The sequence below is a fragment of the Aythya ferina genome, assembly GCF_964211825.1.
Source record: "Aythya ferina genome assembly, chromosome: Z".
NCBI classification, from domain to species: Eukaryota; Metazoa; Chordata; class Aves; order Anseriformes; family Anatidae; genus Aythya; species Aythya ferina.
In genome coordinates this window covers 57,340,556-57,359,624 of record NC_140299.1, presented here as the reverse complement: position 1 = coordinate 57,359,624, position 19,069 = coordinate 57,340,556, and the positions used below count along the sequence as shown (strand labels likewise).

The following is a 19,069-nucleotide window of genomic DNA, read 5'->3' as shown; positions in this document are numbered from 1 at the left end:
CTATTTTTGTTTCTCAAATATTTCAGTTCTGTTCAGTACTGAAAAAAGTTTACTAGATCACACTGTAGTAATATTGATCATAAATGTACAATACACAGCATTTCTAAAAATAAAACAAGATACATTGTGCAACTTCCTCTGTTATTACTGTGCCTGCCAGATGCAGGGAATGTGAAGGAATTTTTCTTCAGGCGAGACAAAGAAGAGGGTTGGAGGTTTTTAACCTTATTTTACAGCAGAAATTCCAAAACTGAGTCACTCCTTGCACTACATGTACATAAGCATTTAGGAGCCTCCAAGTAAGTGTCTTTTAGCTCTACGAGTGTTAGTATAGGCATATCAAGAAGCTGTAAACCACAGAAATGATTTCTACTTCAGAATTTTGCAGATTTACTTGCACTCTGAACTCAGTATGTTAACAGCAGCTAATGCAGAGCTCCTGAAGTGAATGATGACGTGGATTATTGTCCTAGATTTTGAGAGGGGGAAAAAGAAAACAAAACAACAAAAATGGCCAGCTTTCAACCCCTACTTTTTGGAGCTGAGATTTACAGTAAGAAATGAAGTAAAACAGCCACATGTTAAAGCATGGAAGTCGAAAGCTAGCTTGAATACATAAGGCTAACAGGTAGATTGTAAGAAATGAGCTTGTGGGGGGCCTGGTCTGGGAAATAAGAGATGCATCCACATGACCAGGGAAAAGAGGAAGCCAAAGTTACTTTAAGTGCTACATATTTTTAGGAATGAGTTTGCAGAAGTGATAAAGTCAGCAGCATGAAAGTCCAAAGATTGTGTAACATCTTTCTTCCTACTAGCAAATGTTACTCATTCCTTAGCCGTAAAACTAATCTGTGTTACATAATGATCTTATGTTTTGGTATTTTTATGACTAACAATTAGTAGTGAAACCATGATTTACTCTTGCATGGGGCAGATAATGCATTATGTTATATGGACTTCCTATCTTAGTTTTCAGGTGTTTTAAGCTACTATTGCCAATGCAAGCAAGAGAGGAAATTTCTGAAGGCATTCATCAGGAGTTTGTTCACAGATGTGAAATTTAATGATCTTTATTGCAGAACTCAATACCTGTACAAAAGGTACTGCAGCAACACCTTGAAAAACAGCCTTCAATAAAGGTTAAATTAAAGATTGGGCTTCTCATCTGCTGGAGACACTACCTCTTCTACTGTCTTAATGTTTCTCTTTAATCTCCTGCCACTCTCTCATTCTCTATAATTACTGTAATGAGTGAGTCAAGAGGTCTCTTATTCTTTACACAGTGTCCACCTACAATGACATTCTGGTGCATGAATGGGACCTTCAAGCACTATTATAAAACTTACTCTTAATAGCATAACAAATACTACTAGTATAAATAGAAAATAGAGCACTACAATTAACAAATTAAAACCAGATTTCTATGTGAACCACTTACACATATTACTCAAGCTTACATTTCATCATTCCTTCTGAAAGAATAATAAAAATGCTAGTGAGCTAAAGAAAGCTTTGCAAGAGTCAGCTACTCTTTTCTGGTATATATATTTTCTTGGCAACACTGCCAGGTTTATAGCAGTTTTCCAAAAAAAAAAAAAAGATATAAAAAACTGATATAAAAAAACTGATATTTTGACCCTGGGGGGTCAAAACTAACCACACAAAAACCATCAACCCAAAACAATAACAAATAAAAAATGGTTAAAGCCATAAAAATTAGTGTCAGTTTCAAACCAAATACAATACCTGTTACAAACAAAGGCTTAAGAAATATCAAACAAAAGCCTCTAGTTACATTTCAAGCCTATACATTTTGTAAAAAATGAATACAACACAAATCAATATGTAAAAGATTTGATTTCCTGTAGAAGAAAAAAATCATAGTTTTGGAAAAACACAGTATCAACACCTGAGAATGGTATAAGTGGTATAGTTGGACAGCACTTCATACTTGAGAGTTATACAGAAGATTGAGAAGAAAGCCTGAAAAGACTTTTACAGTTCAAAATTAGAGAAATAATAAACTCTAGAAGAAACAGGATAGGAATGAACAGACAGGACATTAATTAAAACATAACAGTATCTAGCTGAGGTATGGTCATAAAAAATAGATTTCTATGAAGTTTATCTTTACAAACAGCAATCCAATGATTGTTGATATTCTTTAAAAAAAACTAGCTCTTTCAGTATAATTGAGTTTAATCATATCAACACATCAATGTCCACAGTTTGACAGATTAGAGGTCTTCAATACAGTCAAGTCCCTATATAAACTTTGCTATTGCCTCACATTCCGCTCTGGGGACCCTACCACATGAATCACAGAATCATACAATCATTAGGGTTGGAAGAGACTTCCAAGATCACCTGGTCCAACCATCACCCTACTATCAACGTCACCCACTAAACCACATCCCGAAGAACCACATCCAACCTTTCCTTGAACACCCCCAGGCACGGTGACTCCACCACCTCCCTGGGCAACCCATTCCAATACCCGACTACTCTTTCTGAGAATAAATGTCTCAGAATTTCCAACCTAAACATCCCCACTGGAACTTGAAGCCATTCGCTCTAGTCCTATCACAAGTTACCTGCAAGAGGAGGCTGACTACCAGTTCCCCACACCTTCCTTTCAGGTAGTTGTAGAGAGCAATAAGGTCTTCCATGAGCCTTCTCTTCTCCAGACTAAACAACCCTCAACCACTTCTCATAGGACTTGTGTTCTAGGTCCTTCACCAGCTTTGTAGCCCTTCTCTGGACATGCTCCAGGGCCTCAATGTACTTAGGGGCCCAAAACTGAACACAGTGCTCAAGGTGCAGCCTCACCAGAGCAGAGTGCAAGGGGATGATCACCTCCCTGGTCCTGCTGGCTACACCGTTCCTGATAGAAGCCAGGATGCCAGTGGCCTTCTTGGCCACCTGGGCACACTACTAGTTCATGGTCAGGCAAGCATTAGTCAACGCCTCCAGCTCCTTTTCCTCTGCACAGCTTTCCAGCCATTCTGCCCTGAAACTGTAGCGTAGCGCTGCATGGGGTTGCTGTGGCCAAAGTGCAAGACCCAGCGCTTAGCCATGTTGAACTTCATCCCATTGGCCTCTGCCCATTGACCCATCCTGTCCAGGTCCCTTCTACCCTCCAGCAGATCAACACTTCCACCCAACTTGGTGTTGTCTGCAAACTTACTGAGGGTGCTCTCAATTTCCTCATTCAAATCATCAATAAAGATATTAAAGAGTATGGGCCCTAGCACCAACCCATGGGGAACACAACTGGTGACCTGCTGCCAGCTGGATTTCACTCTGTTCACCACCACTCTCTGGGCCTGGTCATCCAGCCAGTTTTTAACCCAGCAAAGAGTGTACCTGTCCAAGCCATGGGATGCCAGTTTCTCCAGGAGAATACTCTGGGAGACCATGTCAAAGTCTCTGTTGAAGCCTATATAGGCTACATCAACAGCCTACCACCTCATCCATCATGCAGAAGGACATGTTGGGTGAGTTAGGGCTGTTCAGCCTGGAGAAGAGAAGGCTCCAGAGAGACCTTATAGCAGACTTCCAGTTCCTAAAGGTGGCCTACAGAAAAGCTAGGGAGGGACTCTTTGTCAGTGGATGTAGTGACAGGACAATGAGTAATGGCTTTGAACTAAAAGAGGGTAGGTTTAGATTAGATGAGGGTGGTGAGGCACTGAAACAGGTTGCCAACTAGTAGCTGTGGATGCCCCATCCCTGAGGTAATTTATGCAGCTAAAACAACAAGTCCTCTCTTCCAAAGCCCTTATATTTCATCAATATACAACAAAACAGTGCTGCTGCAGGTTCTTTTAACAGAACCTGCTCTTCCATGCTCTGTTGGAAGGAGGAGGAGAGAGGCCAAAACCAGGAAAATAAAGGAAAGCATAAAAATATACACCAAATTGAAGAGAAAACATTTACTTAGTGGTATTGAGTGTAAATAAATTGAATTGGAGGCAGAACACAGATTCTGGTCTTAGATTTATCACTATACTGTCTCAGAAACTCATTTTGTTTTCATTATTCATATTCACACCTATTGAGAGAACATATTGTCTTTTCAATACATTACTGAAAAAACAGCCAGTATGTCAAATCATCTTTTATTTTTTTTAATGCTGTCACAAAGATAAACAGGAATTAATGAGGGTTAATTATGTCATCTATTTGCAATGCAATGAATGCAGATTTTGCTTAAACCATTTAAAAATATAGACAAGATCCTATTAGAAAGATATATTTATTTTTCTATGTCAATATAATGATTATTAAAACAACACAAAATACTTGCATGCAAGTAAGTAAATACTAGGTTTTGTAGCACTTGAAGATATTAAGTTAAATTTCTTGGATGACGCCTATTGTAAAAATCTCTTTCCTGAGAAGAAGTTGAAATTTCTATTTATGTATTTTGTAAGATAGGTCAGTTTGTGTTCTTTGTATTTGCTACAGTCAGATATGTTTGAGTCTGGTCCTTCCAGTAATTAGGCAACTTGCATTGGTTGTGAAGACTCTAATCTGACAAACCTTTTCAACGTGAAGTCAATGAAAAGTGATTTCACTGAAGTCAGATGGAACTGATCACATGCTTAAGACTGACCCCAAGCTAATAATACATATTGGTGGAAGTGACCAAAGAGGAAAAAAATAATTTAAATTTATTTTCAAAATATCCAAATATAAGATGTTGTAAGCAATACTCTTGAGGGAAATCTTCATGTTCACAGAACTGGATTTTCTTTTTAATTTGCTGATCATGTTCCTATTGCTCTCCAAAGCTTCATATAACAACTAGAATGGTTTTGTTGCCCAGACCTTGTATTGCTTTGTATTATGTGTATTCAAGCACAGTGATCATTGGAAAGATGATTAAATCTGGTCAAAATCTGATTAAAAAAAGGAAACATGAAAACAAGAAGTTTCTCAGTTTCTCAGTTGTCAGAGAAAAAATTGGTTTTCTGGCTGAATCACATTGAGATTTTGCACAAATTCCATTTTTAATTATTTTAGTAGGTCTTTCTAAACGTATACACCACTAGAAGTATTTTGTATGGATTTAATACATGTAAACACCAAATGACAGAAATAAATGTGCAGCAATCTAATAAATAATTAAACTATGCAATTTTGCAACTCAATGAAGCACTAAAAAATAAACTGTTTAAACAGCAGGTTAGTGGTATGCCTTTCTATGAATTACTTGAAAGCAGAAGAGTCAATCGCATGCATTGCATGGTAAGCTGCAAAGTTTATCAGAGAATGAACATTCAATTCCTTTCATTATTTATTTTTTTTTCCTGGGGTCAGACTCACACATAAAACGTAATTTCATGGTCAGGGGCCAACTTCTTTGCTAAGCAGAAATACAGGGAAAGCATTGAAGAAAAAATAACTTTTTTTTTTTTTTCAGTTACCAAAATGTAACATGAAAGACTGAAAACAAGACTCCATATCCTAAAGGATTTCCACATAGAAATCTACATGGAACAATAGTCTCATAATACTCTAAAACAAAAATACAGAATTTCTATCATATTTACTATAAATGCAGATATTCTGAAAGACAACAAGGGATAATAATATAGACATTTTCAGTTTAAAGAACATACTGATAGTGAAACTATCTAAAGAAAAATCATCATGCTTTCTCTCTACTTGAACAACTGCAGGTTCACAAGCAAGGAAAACAAAATTGAAAGTACCCTCAAAAACCTTCTGAACAGATGGTATTGCTTTGCAGATCTGTATGATCTCTGTGCTGGTACACTATTTCCCACTGTTTGTCTGCCACCTTTTTCAAGCTACAAAATTAAAAAAAAATGGAGGGGAGAAGTTTTTTTTTTTTCCTCTTTTCTTTCCTTTTTTTTTTTTTCTTCTTCTTCTCTTCCCTGGATAAGTAAAATCTTACTGCAGCCAATGTAGACTGTAAGTGCAAAGGATTTACAGCCTCCACCAGTAGGTAAATAAACAGTGTGTTCAGTGGAGCAGAATTAAGTATCCGGCCAGAAGACAGGAAACCAATACTTTACAAATGAGGCTGTTTGATATTGACTGCCAGAGGCATCTGCATGCAGCTCCTTAACTACTATTACTCATGAATCTCTCCAGATACAGTTTGTTACCTTGACTCTAAGTAGCGCTCTCTAGTTTGTTTCTGCATTAGTCATGATGAATGCATTTTAGAAACTTTGACAGCCAAAGATTAAGTCGATATCAGTCAAAGAAAAAAAAAAAAAGAAAATTCTGACCTTCTTCAAAATGGTTCGCTTAAGTTCTTATAGTAAACCAATACTTACCTACATAAGCTTCATCATCCACTGGCAGGGGTACTGACATGCAGAGGTAGGTATCAGACTGTTCAAAGAGAAAAGAAGAGAAATTTTCATTTAAAAATGAAAAGATGAAATCAACTTTAGGTCCTACAGAAGTGCCATCAAGGAAAAACACCACTTGCTTTACCAAGATATTTGTCCAGCAATTATGTAGGATGTCTAGATTACTGTAAGAAATTAATTCATTGCTATATTTATATGTAACAGAGATTACTCTATAAGGTCATGGATATGGTTTGTAGGTTGACAGTTATGCTACCATCTAATTTAAATTTTATTTTTCATACTTAAGGCTGTTTAAGAAAGAAAAGATCATCAAATACTGGCATTTGTCTACAACTATGAACTCCAAATCTGACAGGACTTTCTCTTTCATGAGGACTGGGCAAAGCAGACAAAGAAAAAATTCCTCCTACAAGAAGCTTCAAATTAATTAAAGATACTAAAGATAGGCTTAAACATTTTGGAAGCCACTGAGAAGGAAAGACAGGTACAATGGTGATAACAATAAGTGATTACACAGGGCAACAACGTGCACAGATAAGAAACTGACTTTGGTGTTTTTGATAGATGATGGGAAGTATGAACACAGGTCAGCTTATGCAACTGATATGAATGCCTTTGTGAACTCTAGGTATATGCATCTACACAGTGAACATTGAACATGCAAACTGAAAAGGAAATAGTCTTTTTTTCTATTTTGCCTGGATTTTGAAGTAATTAAATATATATATATATATTTTAAACTTCATTTGAACCTTATACCCAAACTTTGAAAGTCAACAGCAGAAATGCTTCACAGAGTGAAAGAAATAAAAAACAAAGAATCTGCTGTTTATTTGTAACGCAAACTTGAGTTTAGTCACGCAAACTGCCTGGACCAAAAATAAAGACAAAATGCACTTTTTTGAAAGCATTGTTTACCCAATTGCAAATTAAATTAGTTAAGGACAGAGTATTACGAGTGAACAGAGACATAATGGAATGAGATTTTATAACTTGTGACTTAATGTCTACACAGATTATTAGAAGTTTAAATGAATCCATATTTTTGTCTTTCTTATCATAATCAAAGATTGTCATCTGGAAGTTGCAAATGTATTAAAAATGGTATTGTGCTACTTATTTACGTGAGCTGTTGCAGAACTGTTACGTCTCTTTGGCTTGCTGTTCTAACACATCTACAAGTAGCAACTGTCTCAACTGAACATCTTTCATGCTCTCTGTTATCTCTCTTCAATGCTTATAATCTCTCTTACATAGTATATATATAGTGTAGTTTAGACAGTCTTTGTTAATCTGATCTGCATTTAGGAAGGCTCATGTATTAATCCAATGGATGAGTGAAAAAACAGCAACAAAAAGACTTCCTGCTTTGCAAAAAAAAAATTAAAGAAGGAATATTCAAAGTCTTTTACTTCCATCTATCTGTTATCATTTATATTGCTGTAGGATAGCCACTTTCAGATTGTTCTCCAAGGTAATCCAAAGCAAATTCCTCCAAACAATGAGTTTTTAATGGTTCTTTTAACACGCTGAGCCTAGAGATCATCAGTACAGGCAAAGCCATGAATTGTTCCCAACCCATTCTATACAAGGCATAGTTTCATATCCCTTACCCCTGTCCTTAAAGTAGTTCCATTCCACAACCCCATATTATTTTCAGTTTGTCCCCCTCTTCTTTCCTAAAAGCAGAGAAACTAAGAAACAAACCTGCTAAATTACCCTAAACACAACCTCCGCTTAAAATATTTCCAATAGCTGTAAAATAAAAAGCACTGAAGCACATTTGAAGAAAAAATATGCCAAGATAATAGATGAATTAAAAGTAGTATTACAAATTAATAACAAAGAACTATCATTATCTGTTAAACATAACAATCTGGACTAAAACTCCAAGCCAATAGACCAGGTTGCCCAGGGCCCTGCCCAGCCTGCCCTTGAACACTTCCAGGGATGGGGCATCCACAGCTTCTGGCTGGCAACTTGTTCTAGTGCCTCACCACCCTCCAAGTGCAGAATTTCCTCGTAACACCTAGTCTAAATCTCCCCTCTTTTAGTTTATAGAGTCACAGAACATCAATAGTTGTAAGGGACCCATGAGGATCATCAAGTCTCATGGCTCCACACAGGACCACATGTCTGAGAACATTGTCCAAATGTTTCTTGAACTCCGACAGACTCAGTGCTGTGACCACTTCCTTGGGGAGCCTGTTCCATTGTGTGACCACCTTCTCGATGGAGAACCTTTTCCTAATATCCACCCTGATGCAGTCTCATGCCATTCATATTCTTGGGTCCTATCACTGGTCCCCAGAGAGCGGAGCTCAGAGCCCGCCCCTCCACTCCCCTTCTGAGGAAGCTGTAGGCCACAATGAGGCCTCCCCTCAGTCTCCTCTTTTCTAGACTAAGCAAACCAAGTGACCTCAGTCACCCCTCATGTATCTTGAAATGCATGCTTCAAGTATAAAACTGTTCTCCCTTGTCCTATCACTATCTGCCTGAGTAAAAAGTCACTCTCCATCTTTTTTACAAGCCCCCTTTTAAGTACTGAAAGGCCACAATGAGACTGCAGGGAAACTTGAAGCTGTCTTTTCTCCAAGCCGCACATGTCCAGTTCTCTCTGCCTTTCTTCATAGTAAAGTAACTTCAGACCTCTGATCATCTTCTTATGCTCCTTTTATATGCATCTGCTGTTAAACGTAGTTAGAGAAAAGATGACTTGTTCAAATAGATCATGCAGTCAATTAATGCAATCATTCTGAAGTCTTTGTCATTACTGGTGTGAAAACTCATGCTGGCATAGTTGGAGGGATTTTCCATGTAATTTATTTTATTTTATTTTTTACATACAAGTCAGGTTTTATTTAGATTATAAAGAAAACAAATGAAAAATCAGCTAGTGTATTCACAAAAGAATTTCTGGTAGTTTATCTTGAATTATCAGCACCACAGTTTTTCCCCTTCCATCTCCTGCCCTCCTTCCCCTCTTCTATTCATTAAAGGAAGAACCCTTGTCATTAACATCCATTATTGACTCATAATTGCATTATTTCTCATAAAGCTCTGGTATTGACATTCACTGTGCCAGGGTCCAGATTGATATTTAACAGAATTTTACTTTTTGCAGAATTTCACCATAAGAAATAATCAAGTCATTCACACAATTTTCTCCAGAGTCAGAGTCAGTCTTGGGATCTTTGGATGAGGTCTCAACTTGACTGTCTTAGATAAACTAAAGAGGTGCCAGTAATTTATGGGTATCTGACATAGGACATTTACTCCCTGTTTTATGTATTGTTATCTGATACAGTATACCCACACAAACTGGAGATGAGAAATTATAACCAAGGATGTCAAACTTACTTAGTTCTTAGAAATAAAACTACAAACTTGGGTATACAGGTATTACAAGTCACCATACTGGCAGAAGTTCGAGATAAGCAAAACGTACAAAAGATGCTCAAGATCACAGAATCACAGAATCACAGAATTTCTAGGTTGTAAGAGACCTCTAGATCATCGAGTCCAACCTCTGACCTAACGCTAGCAGTCCCCACTAAACCATATCCCTAAGCTCTACATCTAAACGTCTTTTGAAGACTTCCAGGGATGGTGACTCCACCACTTCCCTGGGCAGCCTGTTCCAATGCCTCACAACCCTTTCAGTGAAGAAGTTCTTCCTAACATCTAACCTAAAACTCCCCTGGCTCAACTTTAGCCCATTCCCCCTTGTCCTGTCACCAGGCATGTGGGAGAACAGGCCAACCCCCACCTCGCTACAGCCTCCCTTGAGGTACCCATAGAGAGCGATAAGATCGCCCCTGAGCCTCCTCCTCTCCAGGCTGAACAAGCCCAGCTCCCTCAGCCACTCCTCGTAGGACTTGTTCTCCAGGCCCCTCACCAGCTTCGTCGCCCTTCTCTGGACCCGCTCAAGCACCTCGATGTCCTTCTTGTAGCGAGGGGCCCAAAACTGAACACAGTACTCGAGGTGCGGCCTCACCAGAGCTGAGTACAGGGGGACAATCACCTCCCTAGCCCTGCTGGTCACACTGTTCCTGATACAAGCCAGGATGCCATTGGCCTTCTTGGCCACCTGAGCACACTGCTGGCTCATATTCAGCCGACTATCCACCATCACTCCCAGGTCCTTCTCTGCCTGGCAGCTCTCCAACCATTCCTCTCCCAGCCTGTAGCTCTGCTTGGGGTTATTGCGCCCCAGGTGCAGGACCCGGCACTTGGCCTTGTTAAACTTCATGCAGTTGACCTCAGCCCATTGGTGCAGCCTATCCAGATCCTCCTGCAGAGCTTTCCTACCCTCAAGCAGATCGACACACGTGCATAGCTTGGTGTCATCTGCAAACTTACTGAGGGTGCACTCAATGCCCTCGTCCAGATCATCGATGAAGATATTAAAGAGGACCGGCCCCAGCACCGAGCCCTGGGGGAAAGATATATATAAAAAAATCACAAAAGAAAGCAAAAAACTTGTAGAATCCATTAAACAAGAGAAACTCTACACACAGCCTTTCCACACCAACAGTATCTCACTAAATTACATCTTTTATCACTTTTTGCACTTTTAGCAGTGCAAAGTTTCAAATGATTATTTAAGAACTCAACCAATACTGTACCAAACTAATGTAGAAAAGAAGAGTTCGTCCAGACTCAAATACAGTAGTGATAAATTAAAAAAAATCCCTATTTTTAATCACACAGAATGACTTGAGATACAGTGTTAATTGAACTGCAATATATTATCAGTATTTCTTACTTGCTTTGTAGCAAACACAGGTATTCACAACAGCAAAAATGTATTACTGGCAGAGTAAATGTTTACCTGCATTCTCAATAACACTTTCACAAAATAGCCTTCACTTTGCTTAACAATACTGGTTTTGTATTGTGTTTGCTCAAATTTAGCTGATCCCATCCCTTTTTAGAAGATAAAACGTGCTGCTTCACATTTAAATAATCAGTCCTTGAGTAGTATTAATTTACTGTGAAGAACAATAATTTTTATACCATTCTCAAGTATAAGGAATGATTATAGAATGTTTCCCTCAGATCTGCAAAAGCACCACAGCCGTCCTCTCCACAGCTCCTAAATTTCTTCCATCCTTCAGCACCACACCAAAATTATTCTTCACATGACATATTAGCGGCAATTTTTTCTTACTGTGCAATTAGAATAAGCATTAAGAAAAAAAAAAAACAAAACCAGAATATTTATGTACTGCAGGTATTTTTCCCCCACATCTAAGAAGTGGTAGCATTTGAAAGCACCAAGAAATATAAAATATTTATTAACCAAGTCAGAAAACTATTCTACTTCACTGGTTTTCCGATTTGTATTGCTTGAATATACACTTCAGTGATGTTGTTCACAAAGGCTGCTTGGAACATTTTCACAGGCATGTTTGTGTTTGACATTTATGCCAAAAGAATGCACAACCCAGGGGCAGATTCTCACAGTTAGCAAACTTCCAACCCATGTAAAGTAGATGGTTCTCTCTGATTCACTCACAGGGCAGCAGGGCAGCCAGAGCTACAGAACATAAGGCAAAAAAGAACTACAACAAAAAACAACAACACAAAGTCACTGAGTATAGGTGATCATTAGAATAAAATGCATGTTTTTCATAGCAACCTTTCCACTGCCTAGACAGCATAAGATACATTCTCTTAATGCAGGGGCACACAGATAACCTAACAATACAAGGACAGACTTGGTTCCAGACATGTTCAAATCTTTCCACCAAGAATTACACCACCTTCATCATAATATGGAGCTACCTGTGCAGACCATACAAATGGTCGGAGTTTCTTTCTCCTCCACCACCTCCTGCCATTTGGAAGTGTGTACCTATTGCTCTGTGAGCCACCTGTGTATTTTATATGTTAGCTGTAAGCTCCTACATTAAGAGAATTCAATGATTCCTACAAAAAAGGCATTCCAGAACAACTATGTGAATATTCATAATCCACAAAGACTCTTCATGGTATTAACAAAAATTCACGTCAATTTCAGAGAATACATACAGATGGTTAGACTTTCCAGAATCCAAAAAGTTTGTTTCATTTTTAGCATCTGTTTTCAATGAGAATTACTGAGAAATACAATGGACTTTGGAAAATAAAACTAAATGTAACTGCCTACAGAGACACTATGGAAGACCTCACTTCAGCGGCAGAATTATTTCAGTAGTTCCCATTCTTTTTCAGGTCTGGGGATATTTTTGACTAAACAAGCAATAACTCAAGCCCTTCTAGAACAATTCTTATGTTACACAAACCTTCTGATTGCAGGTCTATCACAGGTCACACAAGTCCACTGGTCATGAATTATAAACAAAGCACTAATTAGTTCCATTAGACACCTTTCTGCTCACTGTGATTCTAGACAGAAATATGACTGTCACATTTGTGAACCACCAACACAGAAGGAGGACAGAATTATGTTTGTGACATCTACTCAAGGTATCAAGCTGTGTCCAAGCAGGGAATTCAGCAAGTTGTAATCCTACATGTTGCTGGGAAAAAGAGAAAGCTGGCATTGAAACTTTCACTTTACCTGAGTTTAGAGTAGTCACAAAAATTAGCACTTTACAGTTTTAAGTCATGCAAGTAAATTTAAAAAACAGATAATCTGAAGACACAGCAAACACAATACAGTTTTCTGAACAGTTACTAGTGTGTATAATAACACTAGTGTTATTATAGTTAGCTAAAGTTGTGCTGTCTAGTCTCCAGCTGCCTTACTCTTTTGAAAGCACTAGCTTCCAGTATGAGTTGAATCCTATTTGTCAACCTCTCACAAACGTAGTTGTTTCAGAAAATTTGAAATGGTGTGTGGTACCTACGTTTATTTAGCTAAATACATATATTTTTGTGAGGCTGTGTTTTAATCATTCAGAAAACTGAACTCAAGCTTACTTAAATTACTCGACATGCATGTTCAAAATAAGATAGTTGATTTACTGAGAAATGGTGAAATGAGAAACAGAACTTATAAGATAAAGCATATCTCAGAAATTTAGGATAAAATCTCTTAACATAACCTTTCCAGCATTTTTTTGTGAGCAGAACACACTGACAGAAACTCTTACTAAGAAACTTGCAAAGCTGCCCAGTATCAGGTTTCTCACCTTTAGAAGGTCCTAATGCTATCTAGTTATTTAAATTAAAAAATAGTATGCAAGAAGCAATTCAAAGAGTTTTGTAGAAACAAGTATTTCAAATGTCAAAGAAAATGCTTAAGAGCAATAATGAAGTTAATTGGTGGCAGAAGGAGGCGGAAGAGCTGAAGTTGTTTCGTGATACAATTCATGGCTTACAGAAAATATCTTAAAATTGTAAAAATTCAGCCACTAAGTTTGTAGAAACAAGTGGCAACTGGGCATTTAAATGTGATTTACAAATACCTTTTTCAAGAAGAAGCAAACAGCCCAACCCCCCCCCCTTTTTTTTTTTTTGGCTATTAGGCAACTACTGAACAGCCACAGTGCCTTTTTCCATACACACTATTATTTTTATGTTCTTTGTGAAGGACATGATGTAAAAGAAGAAGTCTTTCACACCACAAAAAAAGATATCGCTCAGTTTGTCAGATTAACCATTTGCTTATCTAAATAAAAGTTCCACTTCTTTGCATTAAATCACAGCTTAATGATCTAGCTGAAGTGTAAGACATGATGAAGAACAGACCATATGGAACGTACTCGTGTTACTCTACAGATACTATTTTTTTCTCTAGAATTTAACTCATTCACAACTTCTCTAATAATTTCTGTTCATCCTCCTTTTTATGTTTTTTTTTTTTCATTTTTACCATAAAAATTGTTAAGATTCAGAACTCAGGAACTGAATTTAGTCACAACCAAAATAACAATGCATCTCCAGAAATCTGTTACCAAAGCATTTTAAAAATTGCACTTGTCCCCTTGCTCATTGGCATCTTTCATGAATAAAGATAAACTGACAGATAGGCCCTGGAATTACAAACCTGTATATGCTTCTATGTAACTGTTAGTATGGACAACTTGCAGATCTGCAGTCACTGACCACATAAATCTGCCAACAATTAGGGCCAAAAGACACATGAAGAAGATAGCAAGGTAGTAAACTGCTACTACAGAAGAATTTCCTCTCTAAAGATGATTATTCACGATTAGCCACAAGTGAACTAACTGCACTGAAACTAAAAAGCTGTTGGTTAATTCCTTTTGTGAACCACAAGAAAATAAGCAACAATGACCGGAAAGGCAATCTTTGCTGTGGATATAAGAGTTTAAGCTGCCTAAATAGCAACCAGGTTTCCTGTTCAGCTACTGTGGGGCAGTGTGGAAGGAGGAGGGGAAATAGAGGGGGCAAGGGGAAAGAGTTGGTGAAACAAAGAAAGGAAAGTATGAGCTGGACAGTGGCATATAAGGCTAGGAATTATTATTACCTTTTAAAGAATTAGTTTGGAAAGTTGCTTTCTATTGCTGTCTGTCTTCTCCATCCCTCCCCCAAATCTATACTACAGCGTAACATTTAAGTTCATGTAAAAGCTGTTGGATATAAGCATACAGGCATGTGAAGAGAATTATTTCCCAACAACTATTATTATAGCCTTAACTAAAACTTATGTAATTACAAATGTTCACCTTGAAGAATTCAAAGTACTTTTCACTCTCTCAGAAAGGAATGTTTAATGTTTTGTTGCAGGTAAGTTAGATAAAATAGAAGAGCAATACTCCTGTTTGCAATTACTGGAATGACATCACTTGCTCTAAATTATATGTTCCAAAGGGGTGGTCCCCAATAACTGAAAACCTCATTTTCCCTTCAGTATTTTTTGAAACTGCTATCTGCAACAATGAGTCATCAGCTACTGCAGCACAACATCCTGCTCTTTCCAAGCATCTGCAGCCCTTTAAAAGGGACGTGGTCTTTTAATGAAATATATAGTTCCCTGCATTGCCTTACTGAAAATTAAAAAAACAAGAAGCCACGCATTGTTTATCTTCCTTAATGAAACTACACGATAGTAGAAACACAGACTTTTAAGTGAATCTTAAAAATGTTGATGTTAGAACTCCTAACTAGTTTCCTTAACTGACTTGGCTCAATAGATAAGCAACTTCAAGCTCAAAAGAGTATGGAAATATAACTGATTTACAGTAGCTGTTCTGGAATATTTTAAGGCTTAAAATACTATGTCAAAAGTATTAAGCTTGTGAAATGCTTTCTGTTTTTTCTCTCAGTTTGTCAAAGTTGCAGCAATGTTCAATTTCATGGAACTAAATCCACTGAGGATTAAATCTGAGATTTGGTTTAAGCTCAAATTCTAAATTTTTGTCTCAATAGCACAGCTGCATATGTTTCACTTTAATAAAACTCATTCTTTTAATAAGCTTCAGCAATTCAGCTTATGAAACCAACGTATTACAAACAACACTAGTCAGATGAAAATTTTTCAATCATTTGAAATTACTTTTCAGATTCCTACTTTCCTCTGGACATACACTAATCTACTAAAGTTACTGTTTTCTTTGTTCAGTTTATATTAGTGATATTTTAGGCAAGGATGCATTTTTCTGGCCTACAAGGAAAAACAGTAAGTGGCAAAAAGAAAAAAAATCATTTTTCTCACCTGCTTAGGCGTCACTCCAGGCATGCGAATGTCCAATGCAAAATCTGACAGTCCAAGTGAAATCACTGGCCTGTCACTTCCAAGGCATTCACTGGAAAGAGATCTAGTAGCATCTTTATACCTAAAAAGGAGAACACATTTCAAAAATACTGATTTTTATTCTACCTTTCTGGAAGAATAGGCCTTAAGAACTAGAAAAGAAGTTTGACAACATGGGAGTAAAACTGGCAATTTCACTTCTTCATGTGCTCTGGAAAACATTTTAATGAACCATCAGATGGACTAGTCTGGAAAACATTAGCTGAAAATGTAATCTGTCATTTCATCTAGGTAACTGTCTGAGGTAGATGGATGTACAGACAGAATTATTTCACTAGAATAGGTTAAGTAGCATTAGTCACTCAAGACAGAAGTATTTTTGGTTGTTTTTGTTTTAAGACTATGTATCTGTTGCATAATTCAATACAAATTAAATTTAAATAATGTGTAAAGGGGAAATTTTTTAACTCTAACAGCATTACATATATAGCAATCCCCATTACAAGCAGAAAAGCAAAACAGCAGGTTTTGCCAATTCACATGAATATCAGTATCTATATTGACTGCAACATATAAACAAATTAAAAAAACAATATAGTAAAATACTTCCAGGAGAGAAAAAAGGCTATTTCTCTTGTGCACCCTACATTCAAGTTTGCCTATGCAATTTTACATTCAACCTCCTCCTTTAAAGTTTCCCAGATTTCCCAAAGTAAATTTGTTAACACTTTTTTGATAAAAAACATCATTTTAGAGTGCTAGCTATCTAGGGTAGGTAAAATGTATTTACTCACCATGTAAAGTCTGAAATATACCCGTAGCATTACGTAAAATGTTACTAATTAATTATAATTAGTTATAAATATCATTAACAATATTGTTTTTATCATCCTGATGATAAGCATCCTAAACTCCCATTTTAGAACTACCTGTGGAAAAAAACAGTTTCTGTCATTAATGACGAGAGTGCCATTTAAATTTTTGCAAATAAAACTCAGAACAGATGATCAAAACCAAACAAATAGCATATACTTTTTTGCCTAGGACATGCTTTTTCATACTTTCATTATATAATAAGTGATCGCAGCCCTAAGAAGCATGCATTCAACACGTCTTCTTGCATAACCCACCTCTTGAAAACAGAAAGTGGGCTTCTGAAACCCAAGCAGTTGTTTTGAAAAACAAGAAACAGTATTAGCAGGTTGTTAACGAGGCCAGCCATGTCCACCCTGCTGTTCCTGGCCCGATTAAGGGAGCAGAAAAAGGGCAGTGCAGCTCGATCAGCTGTGATCCTGACAATTAGACAGCAGCAGCAGCATCAATTCACTACTTCATTATTATGTGCTCTGCAGGCATCCTCCAGCTTCTGACAGACCATCTGTCTTGGAAGGTGATGAACTGTAAATCAGGAAACTGGATGACGCTATGTTGTCTTTATTATTAGCTGTAAAAATCTGTTGAAGGATCTTCCCTTGGAGATCGATGACACCGTGCCTTCGTTCACTTAAGGTGCTGAAACGAAGTAGCACTCCTGTTCTTTCTCCCCAGGTTGTGCAGTTAAATCTGCATGTTCTTTATCAGTCCACGGTGCCAGAGACTCCCAGTGGCATCACAGAGACCAGCGTCAGTCATCTTTCAGAACCTGTAAAAATAGAAGCAGATAAAGGATGACTAACAGATGACAGCATTAGTTCTTAGCAAATCCCCATTGAGTATTTTTGACACATTGGGAAGTACTTTCACCAGACAGCCCAACCCAGTGAAGAATGCTCCACGTCTATCGATTCCTCCCCCCTCCTCCACACAGAATCCAGAACTGATACGCAGAACTCACTCTGGAACACATTTTACATCTTCGGAAAAATCCCCAACAAAACATTAACAGGTAAAAGGCAAAATTTGGAGCATTTTGTGTATATTCTATAAGCAGTTAAAAAAGCCAAACACTGATACAGCAAGAACCAAGGTCTGCAAATGTTATCAACTATCACTAAATGATTCTGCATTTATAGCAGGCTGGGATAATGTTTTATTTTTAATACAACCTGTAATATACCATTATGTCATTAATGTATCTGCTCCTTGTGTACTGTAGTTATTATTGTTATCCATTTCAGATAATTGATACTAACAAATCATTTTCAGAAATACTAAAACAAGAACTACTGAGATCAGAGTGCTTTATGTTACTTGAATACTTATTTCTATATTTTTCTCTTATGGTTATTTCAGCTTCAGCCATTACTCTCCTCATTGCTTTAATTAACTTCAACTTTAACTGCCTTTATCTCCCTACTTTATCTGATTACACACTCAATTTCAAAAATTTAAAAGGTTTTTATAAGTATGTTAGAAAGTAATAGTGTGTGTTACTGAAAATATATACAAATGGTTGGGGGTTCTTTTTGAGCATTACTACTCCAGCAAAGAAAAATTTCAAGTCACTAATAAAACCGATCTTTAAAATGTATTATTTAGTAATTCTTTAAAAATTAATATTAAATACAAAACCAATGTAAATAAGAAGAAAACTACCTTCCAGCCCCTGAAAAACATGGACAAAATATTGCTATAAGGATGAAGAAGCAAAAAACTGTTCTGAAATGAATTCCCATTTCAAGAAAAATCACTTCCATTTCAAGGCATACTCACTGAAAAGGTTTCAAAAAGTGCTTATGGATAGACTAAAATCCATGCTGGCAACTTGCCTGATGTTTAGCAGATATGCTGCTTTTGCACTGAACAATTTTTAAGAGATAACAATTTAAAAACTTTATTAAATTAAACATTATTAAAGATTCTATTCTTTATTATTAAAGAATCTATTCTTCACTGAAGGATGACACAAAAGATTCCATCACAACTAGAAATAGACTTAGATTTCAGCTTGCCAAAAACATGCCAAATCTGTCTAAAATTCATGCAAGCGTTGAAACGAGACTAATTCTTTTTGTTTATGTAAATTCTCATGTCTTCCTTTCTGTGATCTTTATCTTGACTAGTGAACTATGGAAAACTGCAGAACATGTCAAGGACTGCACTACGA

General features: G+C 37.0%; 1 protein-coding gene across 8 annotated transcripts in view; it reads right to left on the bottom strand.

Moving 5' to 3' along the window:
* Window positions 1-19,069, bottom strand: part of PAM (peptidylglycine alpha-amidating monooxygenase) — a 144,490-nt gene that overhangs the window by 68,281 nt on the left and 57,140 nt on the right. For all 8 annotated transcript variants that reach the window (XM_084503289.1, XM_084503292.1, XM_084503293.1 and 5 more), the window contains exons 2-4: window positions 17,154-17,665; window positions 15,985-16,105; window positions 6,312-6,369 (exon numbers count right to left, since the gene is read on the bottom strand). In XM_084503289.1, the coding sequence (XP_084359415.1) occupies window positions 6,312-6,369; window positions 15,985-16,105; window positions 17,154-17,245 (271 nt within the window). In that variant the 5' untranslated portion in view covers window positions 17,246-17,665. The remainder of the gene's footprint in view (window positions 1-6,311; window positions 6,370-15,984; window positions 16,106-17,153; window positions 17,666-19,069) is intronic.